Source organism: Staurois parvus, unplaced genomic scaffold, assembly GCF_062004578.1.
Source record: "Staurois parvus isolate SC_StPar_1 unplaced genomic scaffold, SC_StPar_1.0 ptg000058l, whole genome shotgun sequence".
Lineage (NCBI taxonomy): Eukaryota > Metazoa > Chordata > Amphibia > Anura > Ranidae > Staurois > Staurois parvus.
In genome coordinates, this window is record NW_028317854.1 from 10,744,928 (window position 1) to 10,765,847 (window position 20,920).

The 20,920-nt window shown below is 39.4% G+C and overlaps 1 protein-coding gene across 3 annotated transcripts in view; it reads right to left on the reverse strand.

Moving 5' to 3' along the window:
- Positions 1-5,242: 5,242 nt before the first annotated feature.
- The window catches only part of LEF1 (lymphoid enhancer binding factor 1), a 178,471-nt gene continuing 162,793 nt past the window's right edge, over positions 5,243-20,920 (reverse strand). For all 3 annotated transcript variants that reach the window (XM_089668491.1, XM_089668492.1, XM_089668493.1), the window contains one exon: positions 5,243-6,833. In XM_089668491.1, coding sequence (XP_089524617.1) covers positions 6,751-6,833 — 83 coding nt within the window. In that variant the 3' untranslated portion in view covers positions 5,243-6,750. The remainder of the gene's footprint in view (positions 6,834-20,920) is intronic.

A 20,920-nucleotide genomic window follows, 5' to 3' on the forward strand; every position in this document is an offset into this window, starting at 1 on the left:
TCGGAAAAATTTCGATTCGCGCGTCCGAATTAGGCTGTTTTTCGGATTCGGCACGAATCGAAATTTTTCCGATATTCGACTCGAATTCCACTTCGGATACTTCGATTCGCTCATCTCTACTCTTAACCATGGAGCGTTCTTACTCTGCAGTTTGCAGCTAGAGGTTAGGTTTCATATCTTCATACGTTTTTATGGATGCCCAGTAAAAGATGACATTCATTTGTAATGTTTAGTCTTCTAAGCGCCTCATCTTGGGTCAGAGGAGCTGTGTGTTATTAGGTGTTACTCTGTCTGCTTAGGATATCATTTCAGTGTTTTGGAAAAAGTGGTCATGGGTATTATATACTTTCTTGCCTTCCTTCTTGTTGGAGAGAGGTTTCTGTTGAAGTGGCCAGTAAGCACACATAATGAATATAGCTATCAGCAAAGTCTGCATTAGGTGCTATTCTGAAGGAACACTGTTCTTTTGATCCTTTGTGTTGTGTGCCTACTAAGAGTACAGGAATTACAAGAGTAGAAGTAATGGGACATCATTTTGAGGTTTAAGATTATGGTTAAAAATCCCCATACACCTTAGATGACCAGTGTTGTATCTTCCCAAAATAGGAATATCAAATGGGAAAATCTCTCTTAACAGTAATTTTTTTTAGGAATGAGAGGCTTTCATTCCTTCAAGAAATGAGTGGATACAGATGCTATGACTGTGAACATGGACACTTTATTAGTCCCTAGCTTCACTATTATCTTGAGGGAACATATTTAATAGAATACAAGGGAACATAGACATATAAAATAGGATACAAGCACTTGTTTTATTTCTCCAGAGGAAAATAATGATTGGGTCAATGGCCAAAATAGTTATATTTAAATATAGAGAAATTCTAAATACTTAGCCATTGCTAAATGTACAAATGGCATGTGGTGGTTGTTGTGGTGAGGTGGGGGGGGGGGGGGGGGGGCAGGTTTGTTCTCAATACAAATGCCACATCAGCTTTTTTAAATCTGAACACTTCTCTTGACCTCACTGTGGGCCTACATTATTGGCAGGCCAAGTCTTTGACCATCTATTTGACCTTTATAAATTGTCCAGGGGGAAGATTTTCTAAAGCAGACTCACCAGAAATAGGGGATTTGTTAGCAACTGGACACTCTGGCATCATAGGAAGACCCCTTAGGTTTAAAGAGGACAGTCTCCTATTTGGTACTATTATCTTCTTTTGTATCTATCTTTTGTATTATTATCTTCAAAAGTGAACTCAAACAGTTGAACTATACATATTTCAATTGTCATACTTGACAAGAATTGTAATTCTATGCAGGGAATTTTGTGATTAAAACACCCCTTTCAAACAATACAATTAGATCCTGCCCTTCTTAAGTCTTCTCTGCAGGCTACACTGCACTTGAGCAATGCAGCTTGACCAAGGAATTGTTCTAACTTTCAGTGTGTTAGATGGGGCAGCACTGGGTAAGGCAGGCCATAGATGGAGCGAATTTCTGTTCTGTAACCACAAGTTGCAGGAAATAAATTAGCTTGATTCTGTCTGTATTGATGGGGGAATCCCTCCCATGCAGCCATTGTGTTCTCCCGGCAGGAGAGAGCTGCCCCACCAAGAGAACACAGTGATTATTGCTAGCGTCTGTAACAACCGCTAGCGATAATCGCATGTTAAATCTGGCAGGCTGGTTGTACCCAAGTTAATCGATCAATAAACTTGGGTATATCCATTCTGCACATACATGGTTCAAATCTCAGTTGGTTCCTGCTGAACCAGCTAAGATTCAAACTGTTTATGGCTGGCTAAAGGCAGCAGAGCCTGTTTGGTTAACACTGCCCCTCCTCCTTTTACCAGTCTTGGTGTGCAAAAGAATAATATCAGGATAGAATATGGTTTTTCAAGCTTTCTGTAATAGTATACAGTGGATATATAAAAAGTCTACACACCCCTGTTAAAATGTCAGGTTTCTGTGATGTAAAAAAATGAGACAAAGATACATCATTTCAGAACTTTTTCCACCTTTAATGTGACCTATAAACTGCACAACTCCGTAGAAAAACAAACTGAAATCTTTTAGGTGGGGGGAGTAAGCATAAAAAACTAAAATAATGCCATTGCATAAGTGTGCACACCCTCTTATAACTGGGGATGTAGCTGCATTCAGAATTAAGCAATCACATTCAAAATCCTGTTAAATAGGAGGCAGTACACACCTGTTATCATTTAAAGTGCCTCTGATGAACCCCAAATTAAGTTCAGCTGTTCTAGTAGGTCTTTCCTGACATTTTCTTAGTCGCATCCTACAGCAAGAGCCATGGTCCGCAGAGAGCTTCCAAAGCATCAGAGGGATCTCATTGTTAAAAGATATCAGACAGGAGAAGGGTACAAAAGAATTTCCAAGGCATTAGATATACCATGGAACACAGTGAAGACAGTCATCATCAAGTGGAGAAAATATGGCACAACAGTGACATTACCAACAACTGGACATCCCTCCAAAATTACTGAAAAGACAAGAAGAAAACTGGTCTGAGAGGCTGCCAAGATGCCTACAGCAACATGAAAGGAGCTGCAGGAATATCTGGCAAGTACTGGCTGTGTGGTACACATGACAACAATCTCCCATATTCTTCATATGTCTGGGCTATGAGGTAGAGTGGAAAGACAGAAGCCTTTTCTTATGAAGAAAACATCCAAGCCTGGCTAAATTTTGCAACAAGACATCTGAAGTCTCCCAAAAGTATGTGGGAACATGTGGTATGGTCTGATGAAACCAAGGTTGAACCTTTTGGCCATAATTCCAAAAGATATGTTTGGCGCAAAAACAACACTGCACATCACCAAAAGAACACCATACCCACAGTGAAGCATGGTGGTGGCAGCATCATGCTTTGGGGCGGTTTTTCTTCAGCTGGAACTGGGACCTTAGTCAAAGTAGAGGGAATTATGAACAGTTCTGAATACCAGTCAATAATTGCACAAAACCTTCAGGTTTCTGCTAGAAAGCTGAACATGAAGAGGAACTTCATCTTTCAGCATGACAACGACCCAAAGCATACATCCAAATCAACAAAGGAATGGCTTCACCAGAAGAAGATTAAAGTTTTGGAATAGCCCAGACCTGAATCCGATCAAAAATCTGTGGGGTGATCTGAAGAGGGCTGTGCACAGGAGATGCCCTCACAATCTGACAGATATTGCCGAGTCAAAATGTGCCATGTTGATGGACTCATCCCCGAAAAGACTGAGTGCTGGAATCACATCAAAAGGTGCTTCAACCAAGGATTAGTGCAAGGGTGTGCACACTTATGCAACCATATTATTTTAGTTTTTTATTTTTACTTCTCCCCCCTAAAAGATTTCAGTTTGTTGTTCAACTGAGTTGTACAGTTTATAGGTTACATTAAAGGTGGAAAAAGTTCTGAAATGATTTATCTTTGTCTCATTTTTTTACATCACAGAAACCTGACATTGTAACAAGGGTGTGTAGACTTTTTATATCCACTGTGTATATTTATTTTACATAAACATATATATATATATATATATATATATTTTTTTTTTTTTTTTTTTTTGCAAATACCAGCTCTTATGTCTCATTGTATGTCACGACAAAGGAAAAATAGTAGACAGGGTGGGGCAAAGTTACAACTTATAATAGATTACCCTATGTTTACGGGGTTTTAGACACTGTAGAAGATAACTAAAAGCTATAATGCCCCATGATAGTGTATTTTATTCAACTTAACTGCAAGTGCATTTAAAGTGACACTGTTAGAGGGCAAAAAAAAAAACATGAAATATCTAGTTTGTGAAGGAAACATGTAAACCTGTCCATTGGCTTGTTAAAATTCATACAAATTAATGCTGTAGCAGAGTTTCTAGCACTAATCCAATTCTACACATCCAGAAGATTAAAATAGTGTGGTCCCCTCTGGCTGATGTAGTTCCTCCCAATGACACCAACATCACTGCAGTGACAAGGGGTCATCATTTATTTTTGTAGTTTTGCACAGAGCAGCCTGGATCCTCCTCTTCTCGGGTTCCCCGCCGGCGCTTCTGGCCCCTCCCTCCTGTCAGGTACCCCCACAGCAAGCAGCTTACTATGGAGGCACCTGCTGCTCCGTGTGTACATGTCCACGTTCTGCCCCCTCTCTTCTCATTGGCTCACTGGCTGTAATTGACAGCCGTGGGAGCCAATGGCTCCCACTTCTGTCTCAGCCAATGAGGAAAGAGAGTCCTGGAATAGCCAAGATTCCATTGATCGGCTATCCCGAAACTCCATCTCCTCACTGGCTGAGACAGAAGTGGGAGCCATTGGCTCCCACTGCTGTCAATCACAGCCGCTGGATGGAGAGTGGGCTTAGATGAGTATTAGGGGGGGCTGGGGGGATGCTGCACAGAGTTTTTTTTACCTTCATGTGTAGAATGTATGAAAGTAAAAAACCTTGAGCCTTTAGAACCACATTAAGGCTATTGGATTAGTATGTAAGCCAACAAATTGCCATTTTCAAAAGGAAAGACAAGTAATAACAACCACTATATTCTATCCATACAATTTTTTTATTAATGTGATTGTTTTTCTATACATATGCATTGACTGGTTTACTGCTTCAATGTGAATTTTTCTTGTTTTGCGCAATTATGATAGTAAGAGATCTTTAGGGGTTCAATTTAAATTATAGCATTTTGAATCATTGTAAGGTTGTAGCTAAGGGCAATGAAGACATTTTTCATGTCAGATGTGAATTTTCTAGTAAAGGTTGAATAGGAAAATATAACAGGTTGTTATGGGTAACATTACTACTTTTGTTTCAATGTTCCATTGTGCCCTTCCCCAATTTTATTGAAGTCACAGCAGTGCCCACAAACAGTGGTTTAAGGGGCGCAAGATGAGTTTTCTCTTAATTTTTTGCCATTGTAGTTGACAAATATCAATATGAATAAGTGCAATGTTCCTGTGACATAAAGATATTCTCTAATGTATATATCATCTCACACATGGCATATATTTTTAAAGCAAAAACTTCTGAATGTTGATTTGTATTGTATATTATTATTATATTGTATATTATGTATTATTATATATATTATACACAATTATATTGTGTATATATTATACATATTGTACTAATATATTTTATGATCCCATTGACAATAATAGATGATTACTGAATCACATCACAAAATGTACATTCTCCAAAAATAATTTCTTATGACGCAAAGAAGATGACACTAGATAATTCCGTAGCAACAAATAGTATAATATTTTCTGTTTTATTACAAAGCTTTTTTTAAAAACATATGCTCAGCACATTAACTCAAATTGGAATGACAAAAGAAAAAACAAACTGACAGTTTTCTTTCTGCAAAGCCTGCACTTTGCCATCAGTAAGAGGGAGACATCAAAATGCTTTTTTCCCAACAACTGGCATCAAATCCCACTATAGGATAGCAGAAGAAAATAATACAAATACAATACAGAACAATTTACATTGGTACAATGAATCCAAGTGCTGGGCTTCTTTTTTTCACAACATGTGGAAAGAAAATACTCAAAACTGTATCACCTTTTCCTTGGGGTGTATTATAGGTGTTTCCAAATAGGCCAAATGTAAGACTCTTCAAGCCTTCCTACCAATTATTTTTATATTAAATATAGGCATTTGACAAAACAAATGGAGGAAACACTGAAATTATGTAAAAATAAAGATTCGCCAAACTGCTGGCAAGGCTGATTAGTGGAGAAAATCTGCCAATAAAAGGGGTGTATACCCTTCTATGAGGATTTATGAAATATGGCACTGAAATCCATTTTACTGCACAAAATTGTAAAAAAGGACAATAAAATAAACTAGAAGAACCTAGTTTCACTTGAATGTCGTCCATGAATCTAAAAGATGAACTGGTAAACTTTATTTCATCGTTTCTTGATCAAATAAACTGCCCATTTTCCTTGGCCAACAACAGATTGTTATACAAAATTATCAATGTTCCTAGGCCTTATAACTTTTATTCCTGCACCATAATCATCCTTTATAATGAAACTTGTTTTTCTGAAACTTTGTACTACTCAACACAATGGAAGCTTCCAAGATACAAGTTGGATGTCATCTCATACAGTATAGGTTCCTTAGTAGCCATAGTCTTAGACATGAAATCCCGCACTTTCAACCATTGAAATGTGGAAGGCTGCTCATTCAACCCTAACAGAATGGGGGGAAAAAAGCCATATATCTGTGCGAAACAAAAAGAAATCTTTTTGCTGGAAAAGGGAGAGGGCTTAGTTTATACCCTGACTAATAAAATATACATCAATCAACCCTAAATCTGATATATAAAAGCATTCAAGTTTTATGGAGAATAAACAATACAATGATAAAAAAAAGAAACAAAAACACAAATTTTGATCCTTTTGCTCCATTTTTAAATAAAAGAGGTTTGTCTTGTCCATGTTTTATGTCAAAAATTAGCACTCTGTTTGGTCTGTGTCTGGTTTAGGAGCTTCACGTATGCACTGAATGCTGCAGGTAGGAAGTATGAAAACTTTGGATTACAACATGTCCTAATGATTCCTCCAATGTTTTCTATCTCTAGGGACATAGCTGCATTACATGAAAGCCCGTGGTACCAGTGGTGCCAAACATCAGGCAGTGATTGTCTATACGGTACAGTGTCTCTAGCAGTGGCATATAATGTCATTGACGGACTTCTTGGGGAAATGTGGTGGTTGTAAGGAAGCTGAGGAAGTTTAACAAGCTTCCATCTCCAGAAGTCCTCCTGTTGTTGTTGCTGCCTTTGCTTTGCACGCTGAGAATGAATTCTTTTTCCCGCCTGTAAAATAAAAGAAAACATGGTCATCCTTACTATAGTATTGTTTCTTTTTACAGTATATCCTTCTACCTAGAGTAAAATGTATGTCTGGGCACAATACAAAATATATATTTACTATATTTCTGCAATACTTACACATTTTCACACATTTGATGCTCTAAAAAACACTGCAAATATAGAAGGATCGCTGCTGATCCTGCCAGAAATCAAGTGTGCTCCTACCTGTGAGCTCCGATTGTGCTGCACCTAAACATTGTCAACCCTGTCCAGTTTACTTCTGTCACCTACAGAGCCCCTTGAGTTATATGGGTGATGCTGCTTAGGCCCAACACACTTTTACAGTACAGTGAATGGGCATTATAATCTTAGGAAAGGAAGTTGTGTTACTGGCAGGATCATCAGATAAAAATAAAGGAAAATATGCTCCTCATGGGCATAACAATGGATTACTTTAATCTTCATGACTAATATTCCTCAGGTAACAGCTGATTTTACAAACATTTATATCCTGTAATGCTTGCTTTGGCTACATCACACAACTAATTATAAGGCTCCAGGCACACTGGGCGTTTTAATAATGCTGGTAACGTTAGCTGTGTAAACTCAGTTTTTCAGCGTTTTTTGCATTGGCGTGTAGTGGCGTTTTGCCACGTTTTTTTGCCTTCAGTTTGTTTTAGTATCTTTTAGCTTTTTTATCCCAAAAAAAATTTTGCTCAAAAAAAGTTTACAGCGTTTTACTGCGTTTTTCAGCATTAGAGCATTTTTACAGCTAAAAAAACTTCTCTAGAAACCCACTAGTTCTGGGGGTTTTTTCCAGCCAAAAAAATGCTGATTACAGTCTATGTGTACATGGACACATAGGATAACATGCTGGGGGGGTTTAGTGGCTGTAGAGAAAAGTGGCAAAAGCCAAAAACAGCAGCTGTAAAAACATGTCCAGTGTACATGAGGACTACGCAGTATAAGAATTGTTTATACAAAGTATTATAGACGGCATAGATATAGTAAAGAATCTACTTGCCATATAGTGATTATCTGGGAAAACAACTAGAAATTGTTTTTCAGAGAATATAACTCTTTTTTTACTTTTGTGTCTCACACTTTAAAAATGGACACTTCTTGGCAACTCAGTCTGTAGCTGTGTTTTTATGGATGATACAGACCAAGGGCAATGCTATGCAAAATAAATATTTAAACTATGGCTGAAACCTCAATACATATTTGCAAACTTCTGCTGTTAATTTTTAATACAGTGAAAAGGTCAGATTCAGAAAGCCTCAAATCATAGAAGACTTCCAGTAGGGATGTTTACCAAAATCCACTGTAAAAAAGAAACTCTAATCTACCTAAACAGAAATGTATTGTGGTTTGTATATATTTTTTGTATTATATTTATAACTAAATATATTTTTCATTTTCTAGCCAGATAAATCTGAAGAATTCATAAGCACTATTTAAATGTTCCACTCATATTTACAATTTGTCACTATTTAAAAACTGCGTGGTTGTGCAGGGTTCCGCCCACACGGTTGCGTCTTTCATTCACTGTTTGCAGTGAATGAATACGTACCAGTACAAGCAGGGGCGGACTGACCATTTAGAAACTCTGGCACTGCCCAAGGGCCCGGGGTCAGTAGGTGGCCCCATGAGATGCCCCTGGTACCTTTTTCATAGGCTTTTTTGATTTTGGGCAAGGACACAGGGGCCCCATGATCCCCTATTGCCCGGGGGCCCCATGAGTTGTCAGTCCACCCCTGAGTACAAGTACATTGCGGCTGACGTCTTGTAGTTCTCAATGACCTGCTAGGGCACTGGTTAGCGCTCTCATAGTCCACTCATTCTTCCTGCCATTCAGTAAATGCCTGCCTGTACGAGGTAGGGGCCGACAGCAAACTGATTGTCTGCAGGATCCTGACATTGTACCCACGATCTGCTGATTGCAGTGCCTGATGACTGCAGATTGCAACTGCAGTGTAAAAAATAATACATTCACCTGCAAAAAGAAGTGCATTTATTTATTTTTTTGTAAAAGTAAACTTATCCTTGAAGTATTGGATCAAGGGCGGAAGAGTCAGAATATCTGTTAGGTTGCTATTGCGGCCTGTGTCCCTACTGGGAAGCTACACCCTCCCTATTTGTCCTGTTGAATATTATCACTGGGCAGAAAAAGAAGGCAAATCCCAAATTTTACTGTTGTCATGGGAACAGGAAATCAAAAATCTTCCATGGGGACATCTGTTCCAGTGACCTCTCACTTTGGAGGGATTTCCTCTCACTTCCTGGAGTATCTTTGGGACAGGAATGAAAGGAATTTTACTGAATGGGACACAAAAAGACAAAAAAAAAAATGGGTTTTAAATATTTCCTGCTCCATATAAAATTAGGAATAAGCCCTCATGCACACTTGACGTTTTTACAGCTGCTGTTTTTTGCCTTTGACATTTTTTTCTACAGCTAGTAAACCCCCCAGCATGTTATTTATTTATTTCAGGTACTTATAAAGCGCCATCAATTTACGCAGCACTTTACATATATATATTGTACATTCACATCAATCCCTAACCCTCAAGGGGTGTACAATCTAAGGTTCCTAACTCACATTCATACATACACATACTAGGGACAATTTAGACAGGATCCAATTCACCTACCAGCATGTTTTTGGAGTGTGGGAGGAAACTGGAGGACCCAGAGGAAACCCATGCAGGGACAAGGAGAACATGCAAACTCCAGGCAGGTGGTGCCGTGGTTGGGATTTGAACCAATGACACAAGTACTGTCAGCCGGAAGTGCTAACCACTTAGCCACTGTGCTGCCCTATGTGTCTGTGCAGATAGACTGTAATCAACGTTTTTTGGCTGGAAAATAACCCCACGACTAGTGGGTTTCTAGAGGAGTTTTTTAGCTTTAAAAATGCTCTAATGCTGAAAATGTGGTAAAATGCAGCAAACTGGCGTTTTTGGACTTTTTTTTACTACAAAAAAATCTTTTAGGTAAAAACGCAAATGCGGAAAAACGCAGGAAAATGTGGAAAAACGCCGCTAAACGCTTATGCAAAAACGCTAAAAAAGCTGAAAAACTCAACATTTTTAATGTGACTTTACACAGCTAACGTTACCAGTGTCGTGAAAATGTCCAGTGTGCATGAGGACTGAAGCTTTGAATTTAGATGAACTTTTACTGCTTTGCTGGAAAAAGCCTGTTATATACAGAGATAAATACCGTGACGTTTGCTTTGTAGGAGTGCAATGGTTACAAGAATCATCACAAAAACTCACATAATATCAGGTTCAGTGCATTCGGTCTTTCTATTTCTGAGATCCATAGCACTACCTAGACTGAGCATTATGAACTTCCCCACAGTAGCTAAAGAAAGAATTTATACATTGAAACAGGATAGTTGTGAGTTGCCAGGTTTTAATTTTTAATACTGATTTTTTTTTTATTCTGTCAGATGTATTCAGAAACAAATACAGTATATCAATCTTACAGTAGTACTGAATTCTGTCTGCAGTTCCCTTGTAACCACTTCCAGTCCGGACACTTTTACCCCTTCCTGTCCAGGGCAATTTTCAGCTTTCAGCGCTATCGCACTTTGAATGACAATTGCGCGGTCATGCAACACTGTACCCAAATGAATTGTTTACCATTTTTTTGAGACAGATAAAGCTTTATTTTGGTGGTATTTATTCACCGCTGGGATTTTTATTTTTTTTGCTATTTAAATTAAAATGTCCAAAAATTTTGAAAAAAAGTGTTTTTTTAATAAGATTTTGCAAATAAATAATATTTTATCATAAATCTTTGCCAAAATTTATTCTGTTCTCTTTTAAGTAAAAAAAAAATACAAATTAGTTTATAACCAAAAATTATAATTTTTAAACATTTTTTTTTACATTTTTTTTATATTATTATTTTTTTTTTTACATATAGGATGTAAAAGCAATCATTTCTCTTTCTCTCTGTGTGCATTCTTGCACTCATTGAGAAGTACTGAGTGAGCTGTGATTGATCACAGCTTGTCACATGGTACAAGGCTGTTGTGAATAGCCTTGTACCATGTGACCTCTGTGATCATTCACAGATTTCACATGTAGTAAGCAATGATGTCACAAGTGACATTTTGCTTACTACTTTGCATGTGATCACTAATTGGCCAATCAGTGATCACATAATCGGGACCTCGTACAGAGGTCCCGTCCGACGATCGGTGTTTCACTGTGTCCGGAGGACACAGCAGGCACCGGATCACGGTGCTGCGCGCTCCCTCGGCCACCCGACCCTGCAGTGCCACCGTCCGGCCGTTTATATACAACGGCCGGTCGGGAAGTGGTTAACTTGTTCCATTTATCATTTTAATTGAATGCACAAAGAGGGCAATCAATGCTCCTAAATAATGAACTATAATGTGCAGTGAGATCTATTTATTTAGATATCCTTTTAAACTGATTCCTAATGCTGCAATCTGCCTTGTATATTTAACACTGAATTCATCTACAGTACAATACATAGCTGATAATACCTATTATGTGTATCCCCTCCCTCCTAGATTGTAAGCTCCAAGGAGCAGGGCCCTCCTATCCCTCTCTTATTGAACTGTATTGTTGCTGTATTGTCTCCCGTTATATTGTAAAGCGCTGAGCAAACTGTTGGCGCTATATAAATCCTGTATAATAATAATATAATAATATGTGAGGGCAAGTATTATTCTAACTTTTTGTTCACTCTTTAAAAAAATGCCATTCTACACTTTACAAAATGGCAGCAAAGTTCGAATGCCCTTGTCAAGGATAACAGATGTTTTAAAAAGGGTTAAGAGCTATCCAAGCAAACTGCACAGCAATGCTAGTGAGAGCACCCCACAGATCTTATTTACTTTTAGCCTTTTCATCCCAGACGTTCAAAGGGTTTGGTCCAGGTTGCTCTTCCTGGGAAGGTTTTCCTCTCAGCCTAACATGAAAACATTGGGCTTCCTGTTGAGGAATGTCCCGGAGGCGCCAAGCCGTTGGTTCACAACAGCCCGATACAAGAGCTGTGATTCAGAGCTGCTGCCGATTAGGAGCCAGGAATGTCTGCTGCACCAAGAGAAATACAGCTATGCTGTGTTTAGACCATTCCTTCCCTACTCTGTCTTTGAAGTCAGGAGGTTATAATAACTATGGCAGGCCTGAGCCAGACCTCAGCAGTAAGAGTCAGGCCATGAAATCTGATGGAATTAGGAGACTCAGAGATTGCAGTGCTATTGATCTGACAATGTCAGTGTTACGAATATATTAGTCTATCAATACTGCTGACATCTACAATGAAAATGAAATTGTTTTCAAACATTTATTTCTTATTTATTTAGGATTTTGTGTTCTTTAGTGTTAATTTCTATATAGAACATGCCATATCAACCAGTCAAGAGTTGTACAGGTCTAAATTAGGCTGGCTGATTTCTGATTGATTACTATGGGTTACTGCAACTAATAAGAACTTTGCAAAGTGTCGGTTTGATGACCATTGCATTACTTTGTACACAGATTGTAAGCAATGTGCTAAATTCATGTATGGTCTTGGTCATTCCTGCTTCTCAGATTTTGGTATTATTATTATTATAATACAGGATTTATATAGCGCCAACAGTTTGCTCAGCACTTTACAATATAAAGGGAAACAATACAGCAACAGTACAGTTCAATATAAGAGGGTTAGGAGGGCTCTGATCCTTGGAGCTTACAATCTATTTACATTTACTTCTACTTTAGACAGGGCATATAACCGCTTTCCTACAAATGTCTCATTGGAAAAATGCAAAAATGAATTAGGTTTATTCAATGGGGCAGTGCATAAATTACTTTATATCCTAACCCTCTTGTATTGAACTGTATTGTTGCTGTATTGTCCCCCGTCATATTGTAAAGCGCTGAGCAAACTGTTGGCGCTATATAAATCCTGTATAATAATAATAATAACAAATCTGATTCTAGTCAACTCCAATGTGATTGGTTGATATAGGTAACAATGTTGTATATTATCAAATAATAATCACTATCGTCAGATTAATCAGCACATGTGATGAACCAGTTTTCCTTTTGCAACACGACATAGCCAACATAGCCTATGACTTAAGGTGGCCAGGCCTCAAGGACTGCAGCTCTGCTGTCTGCACTTAGCTATTATCTTTGCTTTGCCAGCTGCTCTAACTCATAGCGCCACCACTCTTGACTTGTGTAGCCATGGTAACAGTGCTCAAAAGATACCCAAAAGATATGGTGCCGCTCAAAGCCTCCTGCATACCATCTTACTGGTTATCTCTCTGCTTCAGGTGCTGGTCCTTCAAGGAGCACGCCCATCCACAGCAATATAAAGCCCTGGGCTGTCTCAAAGTGGCCATGGCTCCTCTGATGCATGATTGGTCTTAATCTCAGAGGTCGTAGAACCTCTTCCACCAGAACAGAAGTGTTCAATAAGTGCAGCAGGTGTGGAGAGAGACAGCTGCAGTTGGTTGCTGCTGAGTATCAACTAGTTCAAACCCAAGCCTACTAACTTGTATAGCCATGATTCCTTTAGTGGCATCAACTGCAGGTAAAAATTCTGTACATCAAACTCAGGAAATTCTATGTATCTTATCATCTTAACTAGTAAATAGCAACAGAATAGAATTTTCTTTTGGCCAGCAAAGCTACGAAACCACCAGACAGATGTTAAAATGCTGATATTCTTACATGTTAAGAAATCTTAGTACACATTTTGTCCTACTATGACAAAGTAGTATGCCCCAGTGGAACTAACACCTAACAACGTAAAGTGTATCTTTCTGCAAACATTGTTTTCTTTTCTTTTTTTTTAGTTTTGGATGGTATGTGGAAGTGTCAGACCCTTTGTCAATTTTTCATTGCTGCCTGTGTCCCCATTGGGAACATTCACCACTCTGTCCTGATGACTATTGTCACTGAAACAGAAAGTGAGGGGAAATTCAAAATGTTGGAAGTATCCCTAGTACAAAAGGTAAAAGGAAATCTTCCAATGGGGACCTCTGTTCTGGGGACAACTGAGAGATTTTTAACTACTGCTGCATCTCTGGGACAAGAAGTGTAGAGAAATTTCCCCAATGGCACACAAACAGCAAAAAATTAAACTAACAGGGATTTTAGCACTTTTCTTCGCTACCAAAAAAACAAACAAAAATTGTCTATACATACAGTACACTTTAATGGGAAACTATCGTCTTTCTAATTTTTTTCTTTATAAACAAATGGGAGAGAGATGAGCAAAATGTAAATAATTATTCATGTTAATAGTTAGTTTAGATATTATTATTATTATTATACAGTATTTATAAAGCGCCAATAGTTCACTCAGCGCTGTACATTACAAAGGGGGACAGAACGTGTGACAGAACAATAGCAATAAAATGCAAAACATGAGGGGATTGAGGGCCCTGCTCTTTCGAGCTTACAATCTAGAAGGGACGGGATAGTGGTACAGGAGGAGATAGCTGTGGGGGATGGAGTGGTAGGAAGAGTGGAGGAGGTCGGTCAAGTTTGCAGGGGGTAGGCTTCCCTGAAGAGATGGGTTTTCAGGGTGCGCCTAAAGGAGAGGAGAGTAGGTGATAATCTGATGGGTTGGGGAAGGGAGTTCCAGAGGATGGGTGACACCCTGGAGAAGTCCTGGAGGCGGGCATGGGAGGAGGAGACCAGGGAACTAGAGAGAAGGAGGTCTTGTGAGGAGCGGAGTGTGCGTGTTGGGTGGTACTTGGATATTAGGTCGGTGATGTAGTTCGGGGCAGTATGGTGGACAGCTTTGTACGTCAGTGTTAGGATTTTAAATTTGATCCGTTGCGCAATCGGAAGCCAGTGGAGGGATTGGCATAGGGGGGTGGCGGAAACGGAGCGGTTGGAAAGGTGAATAAGTCTGGCAGCCGTATTCAGGATCGACTGAAGCGGGGATAGCCAGCGGCGAGGCAGGCCAATGAGGAAGGAGTTGCAGTAGTCGAGTCGTGATATGATGAGGGAGTGGATGAGCTGTTTAGTGGTTTCTGGGGTTAGGAACGTGCGGATTTTGGCTATGTTGCGGAGGTGGAGTCTGCACGAGTTTGTTAAAGATTGGACTTGGGGCTGGAAGGATAGATTGGAGTCCAGAATGACACCAAGTACTCTGGCCTGCAGGGCGGGTTTGATATTGTCGTTGTTGGATGTGATGGAGAAGTCAATGGGGGGTGGGGTTCGGGCTGGGGGGAAGACAAGAAACTCGGTTTTGGAGAGATTCAGTTTAAGGAAGTGGAGCGACATCCAATCTGATATGTCGCTCAGTAGGTGTGTGATTCGGGCAGAGACAGAGTTACTATAGTTAGTAACTGTATGGCTATTATTTGAATATGTAAAACATGAGTGTGATGCGGTGTTCCAGTTAGTCTGGAACTGTGCAGTTGGTTGCCATTCTGGGAAGATGTATACCTTAGGGGTGCTCAAAGCTGAATTCTGTGCAGCAAGCAATATATAGCACAACTCCCAACATTTTGAGATAAGAAAAAGGGGACACCATTCAACACAAAGTATATAGATAAAGGATACACATATACCATCCACCCCAGTTTCACAGGCCACAAAAAATATGTAAAAGATGATAGTTTAAACCAACGAGTGTGTTTTTACCACTACATTTACTCTATACTGGCTTTTTAACATTACAAATGCAATCAATTGGGGGTTGCCTAAATGGGGTAAGCAAAGTATAACACTTTTCATAGCTAATAATGCAGGTTTTTTTTTAGAAGTTTACACATCAGGCGAAACAGAGGGACAACTGAGGAGGCAGGGGGGCAGATGAATATGGCTCCAAAAGAGGGATACCTCCTCCTTATAAAAAAACAGTTGGAGCTATGTAGAACATCGTATGTAAGTCACTCCTGCTGACATTTAAGAAAACAGACCAAAACTAGCAGAAAGTTATAAAAACTTTGTTATTCACTTAGATGCAGAACTTCATCTGTAGAACTCTTCATCCGTATGTGAGAAGATAGTGATAATAATTCATCATATAGAAATGCTGTCCTTCACATGTAGGCCCAGAGGGTCTCCATGACCTCTATGAAAGCAAAATGTTAATAAGACTAGTGGAGGTTAGTGAATATCTTAATGTTTTTTTCTCTGCAGGACTACCATTAAAATGACTTTAAACTTCCAGTAAGACTGTATTGATCTGGAACATTCATAACTGACGTACACACGACAAAACAGGGACAAATGAGTTTTCAGTATGGTGGGTCTTTAGCAAAGAATGTACAAAGGCTTACTCTTTGTGGCTAAAACCACAGCATACTTTAGAAGGGAAATATGCAGTGGGGTTAAGAGAAATACAGGGATCTGACTGACTATGGGAACAGAGATGACTGTTTGTGTAAGAACAGTGTCACTTTCCATTGGACTGAACTCCTCGCCGATTCTGGTTTGGACGTTTGCATGCATTTAGGGTGGAATTCTAACCTCAACATTTGCACTGAAAATATATCCTCCTATGTCTACTACAGCATCTTTAATAATGTATATTTTAGGTATTTACTAACGAGCAAAGTTTTTTCACTGTGTTTGTAGTTCTACATAAAATGTTACAAGAAAACCTTAGATAAGAAGGTACAGTCTTCTAAATAAAACAATGAAAAGGACAGACCTATTAGGTGAATAATAGGAATTGTGTGTTCAAGGTTGATCACACTATCGTAAGCCCTTAATTTACAAAAATAGTTGTCCCATAAAACGAATGCCCATCAGTGAGGCATCAGTAATGTAATTTTACGTAAGTGTGCCATCTTCATTTTCTAAAGCGCTGTGCAAACTGTTGGCGCCATATAAATCCTGTATAATAATAATTTACAATCACCTCTTGCCCCAAGTTAGCCATGGTGCCAACAAGTAAACATTTAGAGATGTCCATGTAGGTGCAGGAGGAATGTGCTTTCAGTAACTTTAAATGCTATCATCAAAAGAATTCTCAAAAAATGTTTAAGTCAGGAACTCAAAGATCCGATAGTATCTCTAAGACCTGAATAATTACATTTTATATGTGAGCCCTTTTAAATGTTTACAAAACAGTCACCACAAGATTCCTCCTATTACTTTTCTGAGCAATTAAACTATCTTTTTTGTGGCTTTGTGAATTTATTTCTCTTTGTTTCTAGAGGCCTAACTTCCATAACCCCTGCCGCTCCCTTGGCCATCCAGACTACTGTGATTATTGAGAGAATGTCAGCTGTCAACACTTATCCCCGAAGTCAGCCCCCTCAAAGAAAAAACTGAAACTTGCCTTCACCACACTTCCATGCTACTCAGTTCACCTGCAGGAGCACTAAGTCTAATCCTTGTGTAAGCTCCGAGTCTGTCCTTATACATTGTTTAGTCTGGTAACTGGCCATTCAGGCTCAAGCACTGCATCCTGGGAAAATGAGAAGAAGGTTACTTCCTCCACCATATTCCAGAATTCTGAGGGCTCCAACCGAAGAGTATGAGCAGGGTGCAGGTTAGTATCCGTGACCCCAGTGCTCTGACATTGGGCAGATGTCTCCCCCTTCCTTTATTCTCTATGTCCATTCTTTTTCCTGTTTTATTAGGAACAGCAATAATATTTGTAGTCACCCTCCAAACTACAGTTCTTAAGTCCTCAAACACATTGTCCTGAACAGACTGCTTACACTTGCTGCTTCAGTAGCAAAGTGTCCCTAGAAATAACTGTAAAATGTTGGCAGCTATAAAACCTCACCTCTGTACAAGTTGAAACACATTTTCAGGCAGCAGCGAGTGCTAGTCTCCTAGTTAAAATGAGAAGCACCTTTGAGAAAAACTCTGGCAGTACTAAGCAGACAGAAAAACAGGTCATATCAGGATTCTTTTCAAGAAACCACAGGCATGCAACTAACAGACTAAGGACTGCCCACATCTGAGGCTTCACTGGGGGGCTTATTGCTGAAGCCTTGCCAAGCCAGGCATGCCGCTGCACGGCCCAATCCACAAGTAAAGTCGGCACAATCAAAGGCTGCAATTACAGCGCCCTGGCTGTGGTTAGGCTTCAAAGAGAGAGCTGCAAGTCACATTTTACATATGTGAAGTCCTAGGCTCAGTGCTCAGTAAAAGCCAATGTGTGCTTATTAGTTGGGCTTCATATTTAATGCCACTGCTGTGAATTTCCCGGTAACACCAGAAAAAATTCCCAGAGCGGCCTTGTGTCTTTCCAAGGCGTAGTGCTTCTATTTTATTCACATTGACATCAATGTGGAAATGCAGCAAGGCTAAACCCTATGTACAAGTTGCTCACATATTAACTCTATAAGCTGTGTTTTTAATCAGCAGTGTAGAAAGCAAGGATGATTTGCAAAATGTTCTATTTACCAAAGTTGGTTTATTGAAAGATAAATTCTAGTTTGTTTATTTATTACATTTTACACATTGCAATTTCCCTCGTTAACCACTTGCATGCCGCCCTATAGCAGAAATACTGCTACAGGGCGGCACGGGTGTGATTTCTCAGTTCCAGGTAGGGGGAGTGCGCGAGCCGCCATTCACGGCCTCGGCTGTCAATCACCAGGTCCCGACTGGTGATTCCCCGCCAGCATCCAGCGATCTCTGAGTATTACCGACGGGAGAGACCTGTATGTAAACAACACAGATCTCTCCCCTGTCAGCTCCTGCACATTGCTTTGTATGGCTCTGCATAGCACATAACACATAACAAACACCAAAAATCCAGCCACTATATCTAAAAAGAAAATATCTCGCTTAACATACTGCACTCGTCTGTCCATAAAAAAAATGGTATAATGCTGACTATCTTATCAATAAATATTGAAAACTGGCTAAAGGAGTCTACATGTGTCATACTTCACCATATATTATATAGTTGATAACTATTCTTACTGTAAATACAATAGCTCACTTATACTTGGAAAAAAAGGGTATATGTCCATGTACTGTAGCATTTTTTATTATTTATTCTCACAGATTACATATGATATTATGTTCATTGTTAATATACACTTCGTATATATGAAAAGCAATGTTTTTTTCAGGTTATTGAGGTGTGTGGCAAGTTGAGGTATAACTTTGTAATGCTTTTGGTATTACTTCAAAATATGTTGTAATCCAAAAAAGATTTATATACCTCCCATAGGCACACCATAATCTCATTAAATTATTCACAGTTTTGGAAGATTCTCAAGTGCCTATTCGGTACCTCATATATACAAAGTAGATTTTATATGTTAAGTAAGCCAGCATCAATGGAATAGAGGAATCTTTAGTGATTTACCTATGTCTGCTTTACAGTATATGAACTTTCAAATGTAACAAGATACCATCTTGAAGACACAGACTGAGACAACCAATGTATGCTATGTGTTATGCAAATACTGTAATCAGATTATGATTTGCCTATGGAAGGAAAACAAATATTTTTTGAGCTACAACATATCTTGAAGTACCAGTCCATATGAACATATAGTGAAGAAAATAAGTATTTGATTTTGAATGTTTGCCCACTCACAAACAAATGATCAGTCTAAAAATCGAATGGTAGGTGTATTGTAACACTGAGAGACAAAATAGCAACAAGAAATTCAAAAGAAGTGCAAGTCTAACAAATGATGCACTGATTTGCATGTTCATGAGGGAAATAAGTATTTGATCCCCTATCATTCAGCAGGATTTCTGGCTACCAGGTGTCTTTCATACAGGTAACAAGCTGAGATTAGAAGCAGTCTCTTAAAGGGCTTAGAGTGCTGCTAATCTCATTTTGTTACCTGTATAAAAGACACCTGTCCACAGGAGCAATCAAACAATCAGATTCCAAACTCTCCACTATGACAAAGACCAAAGAGCTGTCCAAGGATGTCAGGGACAAGATTGTAGACCTACACAAGGCTGGACTGGGCTACAAAACTATCACCAAGCAGCTTGGTGAGAAGGTGACAAGAGTTGGTGCAATCATTTGCAAATGGAAGAAACACAAAACAACTGTCAGTCTCCCTAGGTCTGGTGCTCCATGCAAGATCTCACCTCGTGGAATGTCAATGATCATGAGAACAGTGAGGAATCATCCCAGAACTACACATGATCATCTTGTCAATGATCTCCAGGCAGCTGGGACCACAGTCACCAAGAAAACAATTGGTAACACACTACACCGACAAGCTCAAGAAAGCACATCCAGGCCCGTCTGAAGTTTGCCACTGAACATCTGAATGATGCAGAGGAGGACTGGTTGAAAGTGTTGTGGTCAGATGAGACCAAAATTGAGCTCTTTGGCATCAACTCAACTCGCCATGTTTGGAGGAGGAGGAATGCTGCCTATGAGCCCAAGAACACCATCCCAACTGTCAAACATGGTGGTGGAAACATTCTGCTTTGGGGGTGTTTTTCTGCTAAGGGGACAGGACAACTGGACCGCATCAAAGAGACGATTGACGGGGCAATGTACCATCAAATCTTGGGTGAGAACCTTCTTTCCTCAGCCAGGGCATTGAATATGGGTCGTGGATGGGTGTTTCAGCATGACAATGACCCAAAACACATGGCCAAGGCAACAAAGAAGTGGCTCAAGAAGAAGCACATTAAGGTTCTGGAGTGTCCTAGCCAGTCTCCACACCTTAATCAGATTGAAAATCTGTGGAGGGAGCTGAAAGTTCGAGTTGCCAAATGTCATCCACCAAACCTTAATGACTTGGAGAGGATCTGCCAAGAGTAGTGGGCCAAAATCCCTCCTGAGATGTGTGCAAATCTGGTGGCCAACTACAGGAAATGTCTGACCTCTGTGATTGCCAACAAGGGATTTGCCACCAAGTACTAAGTCATGTTTTGTGAAGGGGATCAAATACTTATTTCCCTTTTGAACAGGCAAATCAGTGCATAATTTGTTAGACATGCATTTCTATTGAATTTTGTGTTGCTATTCTGTCTCTCAGTGTTACAGTACACCTACCATTCGATTTTTAGACTGATCATTTCTTTGGGAGTGGGCAAACATTCAAAATCAGCAGGGGATCAAATACTTATTTCCTTCACTGTATACTCTTCATTGAAATTCTCAAATACAACTATTGTGTTTAGGAATAAATATGA